Source organism: Leuciscus leuciscus (assembly GCF_965113295.1).
Source record: "Leuciscus leuciscus genome assembly, chromosome: 18".
NCBI lineage: Eukaryota > Metazoa > Chordata > Actinopteri > Cypriniformes > Leuciscidae > Leuciscus > Leuciscus leuciscus.
This window is the reverse complement of record NC_138742.1, coordinates 19016198-19036414: the sequence shown is the minus strand read 5'-3', so window position 1 is coordinate 19036414 and position 20217 is coordinate 19016198. Positions and strand designations below refer to the sequence as shown.

General features: G+C 38.1%; 1 protein-coding gene across 1 annotated transcript in view; it reads right to left on the bottom strand.

Annotated features, from left to right (window-relative positions):
• The window catches only part of dnah12 (dynein, axonemal, heavy chain 12), a 32138-nt gene that overhangs the window by 4362 nt on the left and 7559 nt on the right, over window positions 1–20217 (bottom strand). The window contains exons 21-67 of the mRNA XM_082146356.1: window positions 19288–19570; window positions 19080–19199; window positions 18839–18995; window positions 18481–18653; window positions 18124–18276; window positions 17674–17913; window positions 17334–17579; window positions 17124–17243; window positions 16925–17034; window positions 16668–16851; window positions 16436–16576; window positions 16231–16314; window positions 15913–16101; window positions 15676–15795; window positions 15408–15596; window positions 15173–15324; window positions 14611–14749; window positions 14344–14510; window positions 13949–14204; window positions 12301–12600; window positions 11927–12105; window positions 11629–11821; window positions 11111–11272; window positions 10779–10973; window positions 10532–10665; window positions 10230–10392; window positions 10005–10085; window positions 9642–9818; window positions 8999–9130; window positions 8827–8916; window positions 8603–8743; window positions 7415–7656; window positions 7172–7319; window positions 6932–7077; window positions 6599–6813; window positions 6285–6477; window positions 5876–6068; window positions 5608–5780; window positions 5387–5527; window positions 5095–5253; window positions 4840–4984; window positions 4619–4769; window positions 3343–3596; window positions 3072–3212; window positions 2840–2977; window positions 346–579; window positions 64–252 (exon numbers count right to left, since the gene is read on the bottom strand). Of these exons, the coding sequence (XP_082002482.1) occupies window positions 64–252; window positions 346–579; window positions 2840–2977; window positions 3072–3212; window positions 3343–3596; window positions 4619–4769; window positions 4840–4984; window positions 5095–5253; window positions 5387–5527; window positions 5608–5780; window positions 5876–6068; window positions 6285–6477; window positions 6599–6813; window positions 6932–7077; window positions 7172–7319; window positions 7415–7656; window positions 8603–8743; window positions 8827–8916; window positions 8999–9130; window positions 9642–9818; window positions 10005–10085; window positions 10230–10392; window positions 10532–10665; window positions 10779–10973; window positions 11111–11272; window positions 11629–11821; window positions 11927–12105; window positions 12301–12600; window positions 13949–14204; window positions 14344–14510; window positions 14611–14749; window positions 15173–15324; window positions 15408–15596; window positions 15676–15795; window positions 15913–16101; window positions 16231–16314; window positions 16436–16576; window positions 16668–16851; window positions 16925–17034; window positions 17124–17243; window positions 17334–17579; window positions 17674–17913; window positions 18124–18276; window positions 18481–18653; window positions 18839–18995; window positions 19080–19199; window positions 19288–19570 (8032 nt within the window). The remainder of the gene's footprint in view (window positions 1–63; window positions 253–345; window positions 580–2839; window positions 2978–3071; window positions 3213–3342; window positions 3597–4618; window positions 4770–4839; window positions 4985–5094; window positions 5254–5386; window positions 5528–5607; window positions 5781–5875; window positions 6069–6284; window positions 6478–6598; window positions 6814–6931; window positions 7078–7171; window positions 7320–7414; window positions 7657–8602; window positions 8744–8826; window positions 8917–8998; window positions 9131–9641; window positions 9819–10004; window positions 10086–10229; window positions 10393–10531; window positions 10666–10778; window positions 10974–11110; window positions 11273–11628; window positions 11822–11926; window positions 12106–12300; window positions 12601–13948; window positions 14205–14343; window positions 14511–14610; window positions 14750–15172; window positions 15325–15407; window positions 15597–15675; window positions 15796–15912; window positions 16102–16230; window positions 16315–16435; window positions 16577–16667; window positions 16852–16924; window positions 17035–17123; window positions 17244–17333; window positions 17580–17673; window positions 17914–18123; window positions 18277–18480; window positions 18654–18838; window positions 18996–19079; window positions 19200–19287; window positions 19571–20217) is intronic.

The following is a 20217-nucleotide window of genomic DNA, read 5'->3' as shown; positions in this document are numbered from 1 at the left end:
GGCACATATGCAAATAACTTTTTATCCCAATAACAATTTCTAATCTTAAGAATGATGAGTTACTTTTGACAGGATGTCATTAGCAATGTCCAGTAGAGTGGTGTCCCCGCCAGAGCCGCCCCCTCCCTTTGAGCCACCGCCCTGGGTCAGGAGGAGGGAATCAAATAGTAGTTTTGTCTGTTGAAGGTCTTTGGAGATGTCCACATTCTCATGCATACCAAACACCTCGGGATGCTGGTTAAAAGGCAGGTTCTGTGGAGCATATGCAGTGCATTATATTATCATTGTTTCATGAGAGTCTGAATTTAGTTCGAAGTCAGCAGCTATCATGACATAAAGTCGTACCTTGATAAACTCCACATAGTCTTCATATATGGACTTTGGAGGTGAATGATAATTGCCACTGGGGGAGAAGGAGTAGCGTGGGTGGTCAATAATGTCTTTGTTGTAGAAGTCAGCGAGGATCGTCATGAGGAGGCGACGGTCCCAGTCATCTGTTACACGGCCTCCGTAGTTACACTCTCCAGTCAGATACGTGATGGCCTCAAAGGGAACCTCCTGGTACTCATTCACAAAGAGCTGAGACACAGAAAGTAAATATAAAAAAACAAACATTTTTCCAATTTTTGTTTAACAGATTTCAACTGTTATAGTTTGTTATATTAAGGTCACATAAAACCATATAAGAGACTTTTTCATGCCTTCATTTGAAACTTTTCAAATGACTTTTATGTGTAGATTTCAATGGTAAATAGATAGAGACACTACTGTCTCTAAACATATTAGAGACACCGATACTGTACAGCATTGTAAAGGACAACTCAAAACACATCTGTTTTCAATAGCTTTTAATCAGTGACAATTTTATTATATGTGTTGCCTATGTGATGCTCTTTTCTCTTTTTTTGTTCTGTGTGACATTGTAAAGCACATTGGTCAACGTGTGTTGTTTTAATTGTGCTATGTAAATAAAGTTGCTATTGCTAACACTTTTTTTGATGGTCCCCTTTAGACATTCTGTTGACTATAAGTAACGTTGAACCTACATGTCAACTAACACTAGAGTATTAGAAGAGTATTAATAGACTGTGCTTAATATCTGCTAATACTTTATTTCTATGCTCCCCTAACAAACATCCTACTAACTTTAAGTAACTTTACAAGTATATGTCAACTTCTATTAACCCTAACCCTGGCCCTAACAATGTATATTAGTATACATACTCTAATGAGAGTTAGTTGACATGTAGGTACAACATTACTTATAGTCAAAAGAATGTCTGCCTGCTCGACCAAATGGTTGAGCACATTTTGAGTCACTATATTTTATTGAGAGGAGTACTTAACTTAACTCAAGCTGATTGAGCCATCTCTACCATCTGGTTGGGGTATGTTATGCCCAAAAAATCCACTAGATGTCACAGTGTCAATCTATAGCACTTGTCACAACACTTCCTCAAACATGGATTTCAGAAACAAAAAAAATCACTCCTGCCATGTGAACTGTTTTTGGCGAAATTTTGCAAGGTAAGCATATTTTTTTTGACATATTACATTGTAAGAGCCCTAACTTTACAAAAGTATGTTACTTGGTGCCATGAAAAAACTTTTGACTTGTAACATAACGGTTAACTGTCACCCCCTTTTTGAGAATGCTCTATTAAAACTTGGTTCTAATTCAAGAATGTTTTGGAATATAGACCTAAGTTTGTTTTTGTTTTAAAGAAAACACTCAGCAGATTATTGCTTAAGTGAAAGCCCTTCAAAAAATGAAAGTATGAAAAAGTAATGGAAGTTTAAATTTACAGTAAATCAAATTTACTGTACTTAATATTGTTTCTTTTATATAAAATATATATTTTACAAAATATTTTTTACTATAAAATTACTATAAAATCAAAGTCATATATCTAACCGAGTTGTGTTCCAAATTTGAAGTTGATATCACAAAAATTGAAGTTCCCATGACATTTTGTTTAGGCGTATTACCAAAAATAGCCACCGGGTGACATACATTCCATTGAATTTAATTGTATGCATTCTGCCATACCAAATTAATAAATGTCTGTCCAAATATCACTTCTGTCACACAATATGGAACTTTGAGACTCAGACCTTTCTGACAATGTGTTTTTTGTCAAGATTAGAAAAGGTTTTGATCATAAACTATGATGGGCAAAGAAAAAAAAAATCCTGTTGCTCTACCACACTTGACGGCGTGTTTCTTGAAACATAAAAGCCTAAAATGCCATTATATTACTATCTTTTGCTATTTATTTATTTTTTCGTTTTTGAATGTAGAAATAATGTAATGTCTTTGGTTTTGTTACTTTTAGTTATTTGTTTTATTTATTTTTGTTTATTGTTAAAAAACAAGAAAACATATAATTTCCTGTGTTAAAATGAAAACCTGAAATATTTCATGGCATACTTCAATAAATAAAGATTCAATAAACAAAAATATTTAATTTTGATTATGTTTTTAAATAAATTAGTATTATAGTTCATATTTTCATAGTTCATATGAAAATGTGTATACCTTTTACCTTTAAGTGCCATCTCAACCATTTGGTAGAGGCCGATATTTTTAAAATTATGGGATGTGTTGAAAAAAAAGAGATTGATTGTGGTAACTAGCAACATAAGTAGATAAGAAATGCAAAAAAAATTTTTTTCAAATGCCTTTTTCTTGGTGGTGCAGTTAAAGGGTTAACGGGGACCATTGAAAAAAAGTGTAACCTTATTATTTTATTACAAAATATTATTCCACCAGAGCGCTATTAAACCCAATAAATAATGTGGTGGAAATGACACTGTGATGAGAATTCAAGTGCTTTACCTGCAGCTGTCTGACACTAATGCGCAGATCTGACTCGTTAAATCCATAAGGAATGTTCCATCCCAATGGCCCAAACTTTTTCCTCTCCTGGACAAGAGCATGGAAGAAGCAAACCCCGTACAAGAGCTTCTCCCAGACCTACACAACAGCAGGCAGTAATAAAATACTCTTACTGAATATCCGAAACATGAGGGAGAGTCAACATAAGACCGCAAACCGTTACTGTACTCACCGGCTCTTTGTTAGGACAGGATGCAAAAAACTCAGGGTCTGAGATGGGGTCAGAAATATACGACTGCAACAGATTTAACCTTAAGCCAGTCGGAGGCTCATTGGTCATCTTCACGCCGTTCTGCAGTATGGTCACTGGAAACTGACAGAGCAAACATCTCATCAATTATATCCTTCGACATCCAGGAACGTAAAGAACTGATTAGACAATAATTATAGTTCAAAGCAAAGAAAACAATTGTCTACTCAGTATGTGTGTACAGTATGTGTACCATGGGTGATGGGTAGCTGGTGAGCCAAAGACGGAAGTTTGGATGGCATGAGTCCGGGGAGAAGTCCTCACAGATCTTCTCCAAAGTGGTCATCCAGGACACGGCCAGGTGGCAGTTCTGCAAGCATACCCAGGTGCCCTCCTTCATGGCCGAGCGGATCATTGTCACTGCTATGGGACCCTGGCCTTGTCCCAGAGAGATGGATTTAAATTGGGAACCACCCATGTTCTTATCATTGGCAAATTTCAGCAGACCTAAGGAAAAGGCAAAACAGTGTTTTAATGTAGTTTTTGACAGGTTTAACACCTTATGCCTGGTTCAGATTACACGATTTTAGCCCGATTTTGGCACGATCCGTTTGACGTAGGGTGTCGTGGGGATTCGCAAACGACAACGGGCGTCGGGACGCAAGATTCGATCGTTTCATCTCGTATAGTGTGTCATAGTGGGCGACAACCTACGTCGCGTCTGCGATGCCTCACGACATCACGACAAAAAGACTAGCATGTTTAATTTTTTAACGGTCCTCCACGACGACGGCGCGCGAGTGAGTGAGGGAGAGTGTGTGTTCGCGAGTGAGCGAGTGTGTGTGACTGTGTGTGTGCGCGAGAGTGAGTGTGTGAGTGAGAGAGCATGTGTGTGTGTGTGTGTGTGTGTGTGTGTGTGTGTGTGTGTGTGAGTGAGTGAATGAGTGTGTGAGACGGCTCGCGATGACTGGTCGGAAAACAACGTGTAGTCTTGACATGTTTCTTGTCCACGACATGACAAGATTTTTAGGAGTCAAAATCGTGTAATCTGACACAGTGACTATCGTAACAGACAAAAAAATCGTGTAATCTGAACCAGGCATTAAAGAAACTGATATTATACAACCCCACCAGGGGTTGCCAAACCCAAGTGACTTTAAAATAATTAATCATGATTTTACTTGTAGACGTAAATCAAATAAATCTCTGCTATTAACACAAATATGTATTTTCTATCTGAGAAATAATAATTCTGTAAATTGAAGAAAGAAGAATAAGGAGAAGTTCACGGAAATCCTACTAATTGTCTGTTACATATGCGTCAGATTGATGTCTTTGGTCATGTCATGCTGTTTTTCAGTGTCTCTTGCTATGACAGTTGATACCCCACCGTGATTTCTACCGAGGGGGGCCACAAACTTGCGGTTGGAAAAGTTGTGTAATGTATTCCAGCCTAAAGTGTTTTCCCTAAGTGTACTAAATTAGAGAAATGTATTGTCCTATTTAAACTGGAGTGATTAAAAACTTACTAGCCATAGGATCTGCTCCAGGAGAGAGAATGAACACCAGTGGAATGGTGCAGTTGGAGTCACTGTAGCTCTTACTGAGGTCAAACGGAGGTGGTTCAACAAATCTCTTTCCCAGTTTGTCAGTCACAAATTTGCTGATTGCCGGCACAATCTTTGAAGAAAGAAAAAAGTCAAATTAAATGACTATGATAAGAACATGTCAATTTTAATTGACAACTTACTTTATCAGGCCTGAGGCATCGGTAAATGATCATTTTTTGAAGTTCGTTGAGTTTATCACACCAAGGATTGGGCAAAGCTGTGTTGTAAGGCTCCTTATTGTCATAAATGGGCAGGAAACTCTCAGGACTCTTAGTGAAGCTCTCCCTATATTCAAGCAAAGAAATGTCATATTATCAGCTGCACAAAACTTGATATACATAACATGCAAATGTAACATATCAGTCATTTCAGATGGCATGGCAGAGACTTCATACTTGAGACCCTGAAGGGCAGGAAGATCACTGGCCCGGCAGATCTCATCCCAGCTCTTATCAGGTAGCCAGTTTGGATCAGGGTTGGAGACGTTGTTCTGAAGTCCAACACCCCCAGTAAGCAGGAACATAAATTCAGAGTACTCGATCTTCTTCTTAGCCCTTAGAATTGCACAGATTCAATCAACACCATATTTTTTAGGACATAAATTTCATCATGTTACCATGAGATCTGACAGTAACAGGACAATGTTGTATTCAGGACTGTATCAAAGATTGATTTGTTTGAACTTACAGCAGTAAGTTAGAACAGAGCAGGAACGAGAAGAGGAGTTTGTCCTTCTCAAAGAGAGAACGGCACACATTGCAGTACAGGTTATAGGTGAAATGGTCAGTCAGGTATCGGAGTCTCTTCTCTAGATTCTTTGATTTGTTGCTATAGAATACATATGAACAATAAGTATACATGCAAAGAAAAGTGCTTAATTTGTAAACTTGTGTGCAGTTATTCCCCACCTGTCATGTATGGAGCTGACATAGAGGTTGACAAACCAGTTGAGAGAGTATTGATACATGGGATCGATGTTGGCCAGGTCTGCTATACTGAAGAAGAGGATGGAGGAGTGCTTAGCGATGGCTCTGTAGCCCTCCCTCGATTCAGCTATTTCAATCTCAGTTTTCTCTGCGATCTGAAAGTTCACAGAAAAGCACAGAGGTTAAACTAGAAATTATCATGGCATTAGTAAAAGGATTTCTTCTTAACCAGCTCTTTCATGCAATGCACCTGCTGTTTCTTAGTAATCTCATTAGACATGATCTTGGCAGCATCCAAGACCTGGATGGCACTCTCGTCTTCCAGGATGTTCCCCTCTGAGGACTGCAGAGTCTCCAGGATTTGGTCCTCAATCTCCTTAAGCTGCTTCTTATTGGCTGCAGACTGAAGGATCAGGGCATTTCTTTCCTCCTCTAATTCAGGTCTGAGTGAAAACAGAAGTGAAATATCATCAAAGGAAATCAAAAGAATAAAATCAGAAACTACGCTCTGCATTAAGAAATGTAATCTCATTATTAGTATAATGATTCATTACATTCTGGCTATATGATTCATTAAATACTGGCTGGTGTTCCTTATTAACGGTTGAATATTTGCATATTTGTGTGTATGGAAGTTTTTTTAATTCATTATTAATCACCTCTCTTTTGCTACCACAATGCCAAGCAGCTGGTCTTCAAGGCCCTCTGGTGTAATCATGAAGTTCAGCAGGCATACTTTGGTAGCTAATTCAGGCAGGTAATGAGGGTTCCTCAGCTTTGTAGTGATGTAAAAGCGGAAGTCATTCGAGTACTCAATCACACTCTCGCCCAATCTGATACAGTCCACACCCCCTACAAAAACAAAGCAGGAACTCACTTTGATTTCCAACCCCTGTTTGAGAGTCAAACTAATCAAGTAATCAAAAACACAACTCTCTCAAATAAATTTTTGTTTTAAGTTTAAGTAAAATACCTTGTTTGAAAACTTGTTTGAGAAGCAGTGGCTCTAAGGAGGGGTCAAGCTCCTCTCCTACGTTCTCCAGCAGCAGTGGAGTACCAAACTGGATGCAGTTCTCGAGTGTTCTCATGTAGTCAGCATCGGTTAGCTTAATCACATTCAGGTTATGCTCCTTTTCTGAGTTTTTCACCCATTTGTTGGCCTGGCCCTGCGGATCTATCATTAATGGCCTGGCAATGAGAAAACAGGGTTGTAAAACATGACATTTTGGTTCTGATAACTGATGAAAAGATTTGTCATCATTTGCAAACCCAAATTTTGAAAGGTTTTGGCTTTGTTGAGTCATACCATCTTCTGGAGTTGCTCACTATAACACCATTGTCAATAGAGAAGCTGTCAGTGGGCAGGCCAGCGATATTCCAGGCCCTGATCTTGATTGGATCTCCAAGCGTCTTACTTAGAGAGAAGTTATCAGAGGATGGGATCTTCTTTGACTGAGTAGAACAGGAATTTAATACATTGAATAAATGACACTGAATATTCATTTTCAAACAAGACTAGTTTTTACAGAGAGGAGCAATGCAGTACCTTGCAGAGCTTGGCCCACATTTTAGTAGAGTCACTGCGGAAGCTGGCAGTGAAAGCTCCCAGGTAAGCGATAACACCAGCAGATATCAGCACATCACCTGTCAAGTTATCATATGTGCACTGAAGATCATTGGCTGCTCTCAACCACCTGTGTAGAAATACAGGAACACATACTCAGTTGGCCTGAATATAGGAATTAACTGGCTGCATGGATTTCTAAGATTGGTCATAGTTGATTGAAACCTTGACTTTTCTCCTCCTAAACCTCCAATAAGCTTCTCAGCTCTCTCCAGTTTGCGAGCGCAGAGGTCAACCTGGAACTCCAGCTGAGCTTTCTCTTCAGTCTTTTCCTCCAAAGTCTTCTGCAGTGAGGCCAGACGATCCTCCACTTCCTTTAGCTCCGCCCTCTTCTGGTTCAGCAGGGCCATGGTGGTGGCCAGAGATTCCTGAGCTACAATCAGGTTAGCTTTCTTAGGTGCCACCACCTGAAAAAGAAAATAATTATGATTTCGATAAGTGATATAAAATAATAAAGAAAAAGAGTATGCATATAAAAAAATAGTTGAATATACAATGTTTTACAAAATATAATAATATAGTTCACCCAAAAATGTAGTTGTAAATTGAAAATATTTAAATGTAATTATCCTACTTCGTCGTTCCAAACCCCTAAGACTTTCTTTTATCTTTGGAACAGAAATTAAGATCTTTTTGATGAAATCTGAGAGTTTTCTGTCCCTTCATAGACAGCTACACAAGGCTTTTAGGCTTTTATTCACACATAAACATTCATCAACTCACACATCAGTTGTGGTAAGCAGAAGCTCAAGCATGTCCGCTTGACATGCAAGAACCAATGAGGTTCATTCTCATGTTACACAGCACGTTTGAGCTCCAGCAAGAGGTTTGTTCTCGCGTGTCGAGCAGGTTCGGTTGAGCTTTTTTTTATGTTCTCTGATCAATGTTTATATGTGAATAAAAGCCTGAATTCAATCTGTTCATCATATAAAGTGATCGAGTCTCTTCAGAAAATATGGACTAAACCGCTCAATTCAAAATTATTAGTTTTACGATCTCTTTATTAGCTTTTTAAAGCATCAAAGCTCTCAGATTTCATCAAAAAGATCTTCATTTGTATTCTGAAGATGAACGAAAGTCTGACGGGTTTGTAACGACATAAGGGTGAGTAATTAATGACAGAATTTTCATTTTTAGGTGAATTAACCCTTTAAGTAATGTTTGTGTGTATAAATATATACATTACTATTTATAAATATAAAATAATACTGAAAGTAAGCTAGAATAAAAAAATGAAAGAAATAAAACACATTATACATAATATCTGATGTAAAAAGATATTGTAGAAAATATGTGAAGTAGCTATTTATCTAATAATTATTGTAGAGAAGGATACATATAGGGTCTGCCTACCTTTGCCATTCTGTCATAAACCTCCATCGCAGTGATCCATCTGCAAAGCCCCTCAGCAGCAGATGAGGCCTTGGCAACTTTGGCGGGGTCAAAGTCAGGGTTGGTCATGTACTCACTACGGATTTTATGCATCACTTGAGCCTATCACAAAACAACATCAATAAAATACATCAGCCACAGTGTTACAAAACAACATACACAACCTACACAACAAAAACACTTACAGGGATGTTGTCTTTGTCATATTCCTTCAGGTCTTTGAGGAAATTCATGTCCCCAAGCAACTTCTTGCTTGGACCCCAATAGTCAAGAATCTATTAGAACAGATAACATGCTGTTGGTAAACAAAAACAAAGACAGCTCTTGACATGTGACCTGACTAGACTTGCTTTTGACCTTCTGTCCGGTTCCTGCAGGATCATTGATCTTCTCTGGTTTGATGTCCTTCATTACACACACCGCTGACATCACCAGCTTCACTCCTGATGGAGGGTTCTTCATTGCTTTTACAATGCTCACATCAGCCGGCTGAAATCACAAATAAGCCCGTATCTTACATAATAATCTATCATTTTATAAACCACAATTTCCAACTTTTAATCATACATGAATTATTACAGGTCTTTATTGATTATGTTTTAAACATTCTGAGAAAGGTTTCATCTAAACCCCGATCCCAAAGTATGACATTTCTGAAATTCTGTATTCAGCGAATTGGACGGCTTACACATACAGACTAGCGAAAAAAAACAAAAAACGGTACAACGGAAAAATGAAATACATCAGAATAGGATTACAATTTGAAAATCACCCACTGACACAACGTTCTTCATTCAAGATGTAACTGACATCAGTGCATACTAAATTGTGATTGGTATTCATTATTACATTCATTTGCATACTTAACTTGTGACAGGTATTGTCTTCCTTGCATGTATTTAAACTTTTATAACTGCCTTGACACAGCACAGTTATTCTCCATGTCTGAATATGACAACTTCTCTACTATATAGTATGTGAAAAGCAGTATGTAGTTGACCTTGAGTGTGTCCAGGGCAGACAGTGCAGCCTCCAGTGCAGGGATGGCCTCAGCCAAGTCACTCTCACACTCATTCTTCAAAGCCTGGGCTTCATTCGCTTTTATAGTCGCCGTTTCTTCATCCACACGGACAAGTTTGCTCTTCGCCTCAACCTCCACTGACTCAACCTCTATCACCTGCAAAAGAGAAACATGTACGGTACCCTAACATATATAGACAAACTTTTATCAAAATAAAGTCAAAATACCTGAAAAACTACAATAGGAACAACAGAAACACTGTAAATGATACATTTGGCAGTACAAAATGAACAAATGATAATTTGCTTTAAACACAGGTACTGTATGATAGACGTTTCTTACTTTCATTATTTTGGTGTTGTCAATCTTAGCCTGCTCAAGTTTAGGCTGCAAGTCCACCAGCTCCTTCTTCATTTCACCCACCTAAACCAGCATCGATGCATTCAAATCACTTCTCTGCCTTATTGACCATCATTAAAAAGGCTACGTATTATATACACCATTGTATGGATTGAAAAGATACAATTATCTGCTACTTTCTTCGGTACATTATTTCCAACACATTACCTGAGACTCTGCAAAAGCTAATTTGTCCAGTCCATTTGTATATCTGTTTTTAGCACTCATAACAGTGTCTCGTTTTTGAGTGAGAAGAATTCTGAAGGCAGCTATGAGCTCCAAGTAGGAAGTAGGAGTCACATAGTTATGGCGACCCAGCTCTGACAAAAACCTGCAAATATATGACATTTTTTTACTCTTGCCTGAAAGAATATTTGTCATAACTTTACTGTTCAACATCTCAAAGTGCACAAGTTAAAGAAATTGTTCACCCATCTTCAGTGATTTTTGGATTAGCTTAAGCATCATACCTGTGAGACAGATCAATAGCAGAAGTATGGAAGGTCTTGCAGATTGGCACGACTTCCTGACGCTCAAGATCACTCAGCTCCAATGTCTCCAAAAACTTATTAGCCACTCGCTCCAAAGCCTCTTCAGGCCATGGCTGGGGAGATCAGAAACTGAACTTTAAATTCACTTTCAGAGAAGGCTTATATTCAAAATAACCATAATTACTAAAATGCTTAACCATCTCTTCCCTGGCGTTGCCAACCTTACCTGAAACCAATCTATGGTGCAGCAGTTAATGAGGGAAGGGAACTGTCTGAGGCGGTTTCGGAAAGCATCTCCTATTGGGCTGAAGGCCACTACTATATGTAGGTTCTCTCTGCACCGAGTCACAAAATAAGCAAACAGAGCCAGAGGGCTGAAATCGAAATTTTTATTCCCAGCCTGAGCAATGGGCCGTACACCCTGTAGGGGACACAGAAAAGAACCCACAGAAAAGAAAATATATATAATTTTCTTACAATACAATACAATACAATACAACACACACATGAATAAAGAGTTTTATAGTTCTTGCATTTATTTTGTCGTCGGTATCTTACCTCCATGATTTCTTGCTTCTCATCCACAGCAAAAATATTTGGTACCTCTCCTGTGTTTAAAATGCTGTCCACATCTTCTAAAAAGGCTTCATCCTTTATCTGAGCATCAGTGAGCAGGAACACCATTTTCTGGCCCTTTACTCCAGCATTCTTCATCAGGCGCTAGACAATACAAAATCCATTAGGGGGCACATTTGTCTTCTAATATAATCTTCACATAGCTCTTTTCCATACAACAACAGTTCAAAGTGACAGAGTGCTGTCAAGCTACAGAAATGTGTGCAATATCCAAGTGTATATTACAATAAGTAGTATTTATTACTTTTATGGTGCTAAAATGGTGTTTTTTTGTGCTTTTTATTTGTAGCTTGACATCCCCTAGTCACAACAAATTGTTAAGGTATAAAAAATAGTTGCATTAAGATTCATTAAAAAACATTTGTGTTCCATGGAAACAATAACTGCATAGAGGTTTGGAATGACATGATGGTGAGTAAATAATTAAAAAAATAAATTACCTTCAGATCATCTCTCCATTCATTCATGCCATAGCTTTTGGAGATCTCAGGCTGGAACAAAGTCATATTAGCCATAAAAGTGGCAAGCCTGGTGATGGACTGACGGCCGCTGCCTCCAACTCCAACCAACAGAGCATTTCCACCAGGCTGTTTTAACACACGGCTGATCCTGGACAGGTGCTCCAGAACGTAACTACACAGAACAAGGGAGACAATCAATCAACACTGTCAGACTTTTGATCGATTCCTCTTCTTGGAGAATCACAGTACGTTACATCATGCGCTTTTGAAAAGTTACCGGAATATGACCAAGTTCATGCGGTTCTTATGGGTTTGGTTGTACTCCTCCAGACAGGCTTCTACCACCTCACCAAAACGCTCAATGGAGGGAACCTCTGCATACAGCCTCTCACTTTCATCCACGTCAGGGGTCATATAATCGCCAAATAGCATGTTCCGCATATTCTCATCACAAAGCTGAGGGAAAAAATAAACAAAAAACGAATCATCTTTGGTTTCACAGGGTCAGAAGTTCCTTCATATTCATCACATACATCAATTACATAAGATATTAAGATAATATATACAAAATTATAGTCATGGTTATATAAAATTCAATTGAATAATTTACTAAATGAGGAAGCCTTGGATTTTTTTTTATTTTTTACGTACAAGTTTGTTACCATCCTTAAGATGTTCAAAGACTGTTTCAAAGTTCTCCTTGAAATGCTGCTTCACAATATTGCTTATGAGTGTGAAGAGCCAGGCTCGGTCCTGGTCGTCCACAAGGCGGTCATAGAAGACGCGGTACACTTCGTGTACAAAAAGCCGGATCATTGTTCGCTTGTTCGCAAGTGAATCTTTCTTCAGTAGCAGGCAGCCCTGCACCACTCTTGAGAAATCTCTCAGGTTGAAAGTGTAATGAGACTTAGCTGGAGTGGGAAGGAGATTTTCTATGGCCTTTTTGTAAACCTATTTCACACAGAACACAGAATTAGACAATAAAGAATAAAATAAACAAATAATGGAAATATATACCGTTCAAAAGTTTAGGATCAGTAAGCTTTTACTTTAAGAAATTAATTATTTTATTAAGCAAGGATGCATTTAATTGATCACAATTGACAGTTAAGATGTTTACATTGTTACAAAACATTTATATCTCAAAGAAATGTTGAACTTTCTATTCATAAAAAAATCCAGAAAAAAAATGCATCATGGTTTCCACAAAATATTAAGCAGCAGAGCTGTTTTCAACATTGATAATAAGGAATGTTTCTTGAACACCAAATCAGCATTTTAAAAGGATTTCTGAAAGATTATGTGACACTGAAGACTGAAGTAAAGGCTGTTGAAAATTCAGCTTTGCCATTTGGAATAAATTACATTTTAAAACATATTTGTCACAGGCGCGTGTAGACAGGAAGACGAAGACAGATAAATATAGATCCAAACATAGTTTAATAACAAGTAGGCTAATTCAAGAGTTGGTAGGTAGGCAGGCAGACAGGCATAGCACAACACAACTAAATGTAACTGTGACCGGACCCTGAATGATGGAAAGGGGAAACTTAAGTACTGAATGCAAACGAGGTAATGATAATACACAACTGATATGCATGAACTTATAATGACGGTAACCAAGGAGACAGATTAGTGGCGGGAATCTGAATAAAGAAACATGTGACTAACGAATACAAACAGAAGGTCCATGAAAACTGAAACTAAACCGAACAGAACGTAACAATATTAAAATAGAAAAATTATTACAAACATACACATACAAACCTGTGAGACCTTTTTTAAGATTATAAAAACTTTTTTTGAGATCACAAATTAAGATATTTTTGATGAAATCAGAGAGCTCTCTGACCCTTCCATAGATAGCAATTTAATTAAACCTTCAAGGCCCAGAAAGGTAGTAAAGACATTGTTAAAATAGTCCATATGACTACAGTGGTTCAACCTTAATTTTATGAAATGACAAGAATGCCTTTTGCACAAAAAAAACCTAACAAAAATAACAACTTTATTCAACAATTTCTTCTCGTCTGTGTCAGTCTCCTGCGCAGTTTATGTTGTAAATACAGTGCAGCGCTTCCGAGTTCCATTCTGACGTAGAACTGGTAGTGGTAAAGTGGTAATTAAATTGCTGTCTATGGAGGGGTCAGAGAGCTAAATCAAAAATATCTTAAATTGTGTTCCGAAGATGAACAAAGGTCTTACGGGTTTGGAACAACATGAGGGTGAGTAATTATTGACAGAATTTTAATATTTGGGTGAACTAACCCTTTAATTGCCTTTTTACCCCATGACTCACCTCAAGTGTTGCAGTGACTATCTGATTGCCAATCGTGAAGCATTCAGGTGGGAAATCATTGGTCCTGAGGTAAAAGGTCACAACATTAGAGAAAATGCGCACCATGGTCTCATCGCTGAATGAATTGATGCTGCAGATGTTAAAATGGCGAAGGAAACGAGGAGTCACTGCATTCCTCCCACCACCAGGAGGGCCCATCGCAGAGATCAGTTGTACGTCCATAAGTGTGATTTTTGTGGTGTCCTTGAGATCATACCTACAGCATAAGGACTTGATTATAACAGCAAATAAAATCAAAGAATCAAAAGACTAGGACAGACAATACTGATTTATAGTGTACTATATATTTATATACAGAATATAGTACAGTAGTGCAGTAGTGTAGTTTAGTTTACCAGTTCCCATGGTCAAAATATTGACGAAGCAGCTCAATTGGAGGTTGTGCACCAAACACCTCTTTTGCTGGCATATTCATGTCATCCACAAAAATTATGCATTTCTTTCCCATGGGAGGTCCATACACTCCCTTTCGCCTTTTGTCTAGTCTGGACATAATAATGTTCTAGAGGATAGAAAGAGTTTGTGTCATGGAAAAATACCACTGATAGATTCAGTGGGTTCATTCTAATATATTGACATCATGGTAATTGTAAAGTGGTTACCTGGGTCTGACTGGCAGTGGTGCGAGCTGAGAAGTTGATGAAGAAGGGAAGGAAAAGGTCTTTGTCGAGATTGTTCATTAATTTTTCTTTCACATAAACAGATTTTCCAGTGCCAGTGGGGCCGACGAGCAAAAGAGGCCTAAGTTCAATGGAAAAATAAGATGAGTTTGGATAAAGGGAATAAAACAAAATCTATAGCTTAACTATCAAAGCTAAAAAAAGATTTGGTCTAATGCAGAGGTTCTAAAACAGGGGGCCAGGGCCCACTAGGGGCCTCTGCAAACTTCCAAGGGAGCCACAGGACGTGTATTTATTGAAGTATTTATTAAAAACTTCAATAAATTATAAGTAATACATTAAAATGGTGTAACTCTAATCTAAATTAAAATGTTTCTGTTAATACAAGCAGAAACCATAAACAAGCAGCTTTGTTATAATTATAGCAGAAATATCTTAGCCTATATGGGGGGTATTGTGTTGGACAAGGGGTGGTTTTTAAAAGTCAAAGTGGTTGAGGAGCACTGGTCTAATGTTTGTCAAGACAATAAAAAATAATACTTACATCCCAAATTGAATGCAGAGATCCATCAGATAAGTGTATCGTACAGTGTCAATTGTGGGGACAATGATATCCTGTACTTTGGTATTCTTGTCCCCTAATGGTACATTTCTGATCGACTCATTCCAGTGTACCCAACGTCCTTTTCCTTTGAACTTAATTTGAAGGGGAAAAAAAGAGTCATTATCTGGAGTAATATGTCTCAAATTCTCATACTACTAAACTCTTATTTACCAACCTCATAACTGTAGTCATAGACAAGACCTTTCTCATCAAAGAGACATTCCCATCTTGATACAGTAGCAGGTATGGGATAGTCTTCTGCATTTCCTGAGATAATTTCCCTCAGAAACTGATCAAATCGACTGCGACTGTCTGTATCACAGCAACCACCGACAGACCACACCAGGGCAAAGGCAAAAGCAGCCTGCATAGGCCAAAATTCATGTTTACATTCAACTGTGTTCTGAAAGGTTGTGTATTGTGCCTTTTAAATGAATAATTACCATGATCCATGTGCGTATGTTTTTGTTCCCTGGGTCTTCCTTTAAAGGTCCAGTCAGCAACATCTCAAAGAGTCGTGTGAGAGACACAACAGTATTGCTGTTGCTAGTGGGAATGACCTCCTGGAATATGAAACTTAATGTAACTCAATGAGCTCCTACTGATTTGTTGACAACATCTAAGATCAAAATAATATAACATGGTTATGCTATATGCAATTCATAACGTGAAGCAATTACCCGGCATTGTTTGCGTAACAAAACAAGTGCAGGAGGAAGTAACCACTCAAAGAGCTGCTGCAGTAGTGTGGAATTGTCTTGTGCCTGAAGTGGTTCAGGAAGCTTTCTCATCCATGATAGCACCAGAGGAGACCATCCTAGCTGAGACGGCTCCATGTAGATCATTCCACAGCGACTCACTGTGGCTGGCTATTTCAGAAATCAGAATTTGTTAGCATGCTATAGATCATGGATCATGATGCTAAAGTGGCTTTGAATATCCTGTATATCTGGACAGTGCTGAGGTTTCATAGTGAACTTTGAAACAGGCTGACTTACAGAAGCTTGCGACAAATCCATGGCCTCAAATATCAGACTCATTTGATTGGACATCTGAATAATCTCCCCACTCATGAGGCACAGCTAAAACGAAACAAAATTTCAATGACAACAGCCACCAGCCTCCTGTCTAATAGCAAATGCTCCAACAACATTGATATAAAGGCATTTCTATGTTTTTTCTGTATAGATATAATATAATTGCCTTTTTGTTGTCATCCAGCACAGTGTTCATGCTTTCAATCCACAGCGTGTCTATGGGGCCATCAAACACCACCCATTTCCTGTCTGGGGTCTCACTGGAGGCAAATTCTCGAAAGGTGTTTGCCACAATCCCATCAGTCCACTGATAAAACCGAAACGAACAGGTGAAAAAATGCACAAATAAACAAACTGTTATTTTTTTTATCTGTCTGATGTAGAATTCAAACTCTCACCTCATGGGACACAGGATCAAACTGACCAAACAGTTGACCCATCGTAATAGATTTAGGATTGACAGTTTGGTACAATACTTTTTCTTCATCATTATAGCCACACTCATTCATCAGGGTCAAAGTATCAGCAAGAACATGAAGTACTTTGGTTTTTCCAGCAAATGGTTCTCCGACAAGCATGAACCTATGGAATATTTTAAGTCAAGATAATATTTTATTATTTGGTCCAACCTTACCATCGGATAAAATCCACTTACCCATGACGAACTATCATCATCTCATACGTTTGAATCATTTTGTCCAGGAAAGCCTTGACAGGTTGCACATTGTGCTTTTTGCAACACTTTTGAGCACATTCCAGGAACAACTAGTGCACATGAACAAAGATGTAATTGAAATCTCTTATTTCTCACAAGCAATCTAATTGAGAAGCTAAACAAACAAGCAAAAACATACCTCATAATCTGCTACAGGCAGAGAAATTCCTGGGAACAGGTCACTGGTGATTCCATTGAAAAGAGGGATATCATGGGAAAGAAACTTAGGCTCATTGACATCCTTGATGGACCGGAGAAGCTATCAACAGAATGAGGATAAAATATCAGATTTCAGCCAACTTAGGGTATAAGATACAATGCTAACTATTCTTCCATTTAATTTACTTACAAGCATATCCTCGTTTTCATCTGGAAATTTGAGTTTGAGGTTGCCAGCAGCCACCAGCACTGCTTTAACAGCTCTCATGCCATAGTCATAGTGAAACTGAGAAGATAGCTGCTCAGAGCACAGCCTGTAGGTCATCACAATCTTCACTGAGAGAGGCTTAGCATTGAGGAAGCCATACGAGTATAAGGAGATCTCAGCGATCAGTGCATAGTTGGGCACCATCATTGCCACTGTTCTAAACAAGACCTGAGTAACATGAAAACAGAATAGTATAGTTAAAGCCACATTGTACTGCCTGATGTTAATGAAACAAGTAACACATAATAAAAATAAAAAACACCTTGAGATTATCAGGAAGTTCAGATCGGCCAGCGTATCCAGGGTTCATAGTGATGGCGACAAAACAGTTGGGGTTGAGGCGTAACACTGTGCCCTCGAAGTCAAAATGTTCAAGTTTCATTTCGATGGCCCTCTGAATACACAGGATCTGCTGAGCCACCACCGACAGCACCTCCAACTCAATCCGGTTAAATTCGTCAAAGCAAGCCCAGGCACCAGTAGACGCCAATCCCTTGAAGAACTAGGAAAGAATAGTCAGTAAGTTTTCATGTTATTCACGGAGCCCATTGAGTAAATTATAGATAAACTGGTGAACATAGCCTAATAAAATTAGAGTGTAAGAGATTTCTGAGAGTAGGTTTCTGAGGAATAACCAGATAAGTTGGTCATGGACGAGTCTTTGATGTATTACAGGACACCAGCTTTATGTTTGAAATGTAAAAACTGTCACCTTCCCCATGGCTAGGTAGTCAAGGCCATCTGAGCAGTTAAACACCACACATTGAACAGCAAGGGCTTTGGCCAGATCTTTGGTGGTTTCAGTTTTGCCTGTGCCTGCAGGTCCCTCAGGAGCTCCACCCAAATTCAAGAAAAATGCTCCAATCTTTGAAAGAGAACAATAAGCCAGATATCAGAAAATAAAATAATCATGCCTCAAAATAATCACAAAAAATAAAAAAATGTAGCTAGCATGATTAGTGTTAATTTGTTAATATTGTTTAGGAGTTAATAAATTGTCATAGCTGAGTATTTTCTGTATTCTCATAGCATAATAAATAGCATAAAATAAATTAGCCATTAAATATACCAAAGTTCGGTAGCATCTGTCTGTTAATGGTGTGATGACCAGGCGAGGAGAGTTTCCAAGGTATTCATAAGCATACTTGACATCACAGTTTATAATGCGAACACGAACATTCTCGTTAGCCCAATAGTAACGTAGCTGGGCAAGCCACTGAAAATCTGTCTCACTTGAAACTCCTGAAATGGATATTGAAAGAAACCCACAGTACAATATATTAACCACAAATTCAAATATTTATGTCATATATTAAAGGGAACAATTTTTTTTTTTTATTATTATTTTTTTTTACAAAATTACAGAATTATTGCTTTAAAAACTACATAATATCAGCTACCATGCAGATAAATCTAAATAAGAGAACCTTTCTCTATCATCTCCATGACAACATCCCTTGCGTGCACATCTATGGTCACTAGTGCTCCAAGAGTGGTGCGTGTCTGCTTGGGCAGCTTCCCCCTCACCAGCTCCACAATATCATTCAGCTGATTCTGCAGCTGCTCATAGTAGTTCTTCAGACCCTATGAAATCATCAACATCTTAGACAAATGGCAAAATAAACAGAGAATTCAATGGTCCACTGATATTCAGAGTGGTTTCCTTACATTAGCTCCACTCCTGATGGCCTCATGTACTTCCAGTGTCCAATACATCTGAGAAGTACAGAGGACCACCTGTCCAGGCCACTCACGTACCCACTGACTCCTTTTAGTGTGTGGATAAGCCTGAACACATTCATCACAGTAACATAGTGCATAAAATGTAATAAGATTAAAGAATTTTAAAAGTGCAAATAGGAGCATGAGTTTTTACCAGCCTGGAGTGATTGATCACATCCCTGACGCTTCTCAGCATGATGTCTTCCACCTGCAGCAGCCACTTTTCCACAGCTCCTCGTGCTTCAGAGGTAGAGATCCTCTCGATGAGCTCCACACGCTCCCCCTCACTGCTGTACATGGCCTGGATGTCCAGGTTGGGCAGGAAGTCCAGTTTGGCAATGCCCTCAAAGCATTTCTTTAAATGAGGCTGCACTCGCATGGGGTCTTTGGTTTCTGAGAGAATCTCCAGCATCTCATCATTTGACAGGAAAAAGAATCTACAGAGTGTGAAAAGGATTATTAATACGTACGAAGTTTATATGCCATGGCAGTTTGATAGTATGATGAGGTGCACTAACTTAAAGGTGAAGTGTGCAGTTTTGATATTGTAACCTAAAACTAAAACTATTTAAATTGTTTTCCTTGACTAAAATAAAGCTCAAATAAATAAAATATAAATATTAGCTGAAAAACATAACTGAAAATGAGAAATGTTGCCTTTATAAATAAGAGAAAGTTCAATACTAAAATGACTAAAACTAAAATAATATTGATTTAAAAAAAAAATATTAGAAATAAAATAAATGAAAGCTAAATATTTACAAAACCAAAAATTATAAAAGCAATAAAACAAACTAAAGTTGAAATTATAAAAATGAAAGCTAATTGTAAATATTAAGAAATGCTAAAAACACTGCAATTGTGTAGTATCACTAAATGGAACTGCAAATATAATGACTATTTCCAAACATGTTTCCTGAATGAAACTACTGTCTACCATTGGTCCAAAAAACAATAGCCCCACCCCAAACTCACATAATTGGTTAAGCTAGTGTTGCTGTCCCGAGACTTGTCAGAATGGTCAATCAAATAGCACTTACATTTTTCTGCAAAATCTTTTTATGAATGGCTTATTTTGACATTT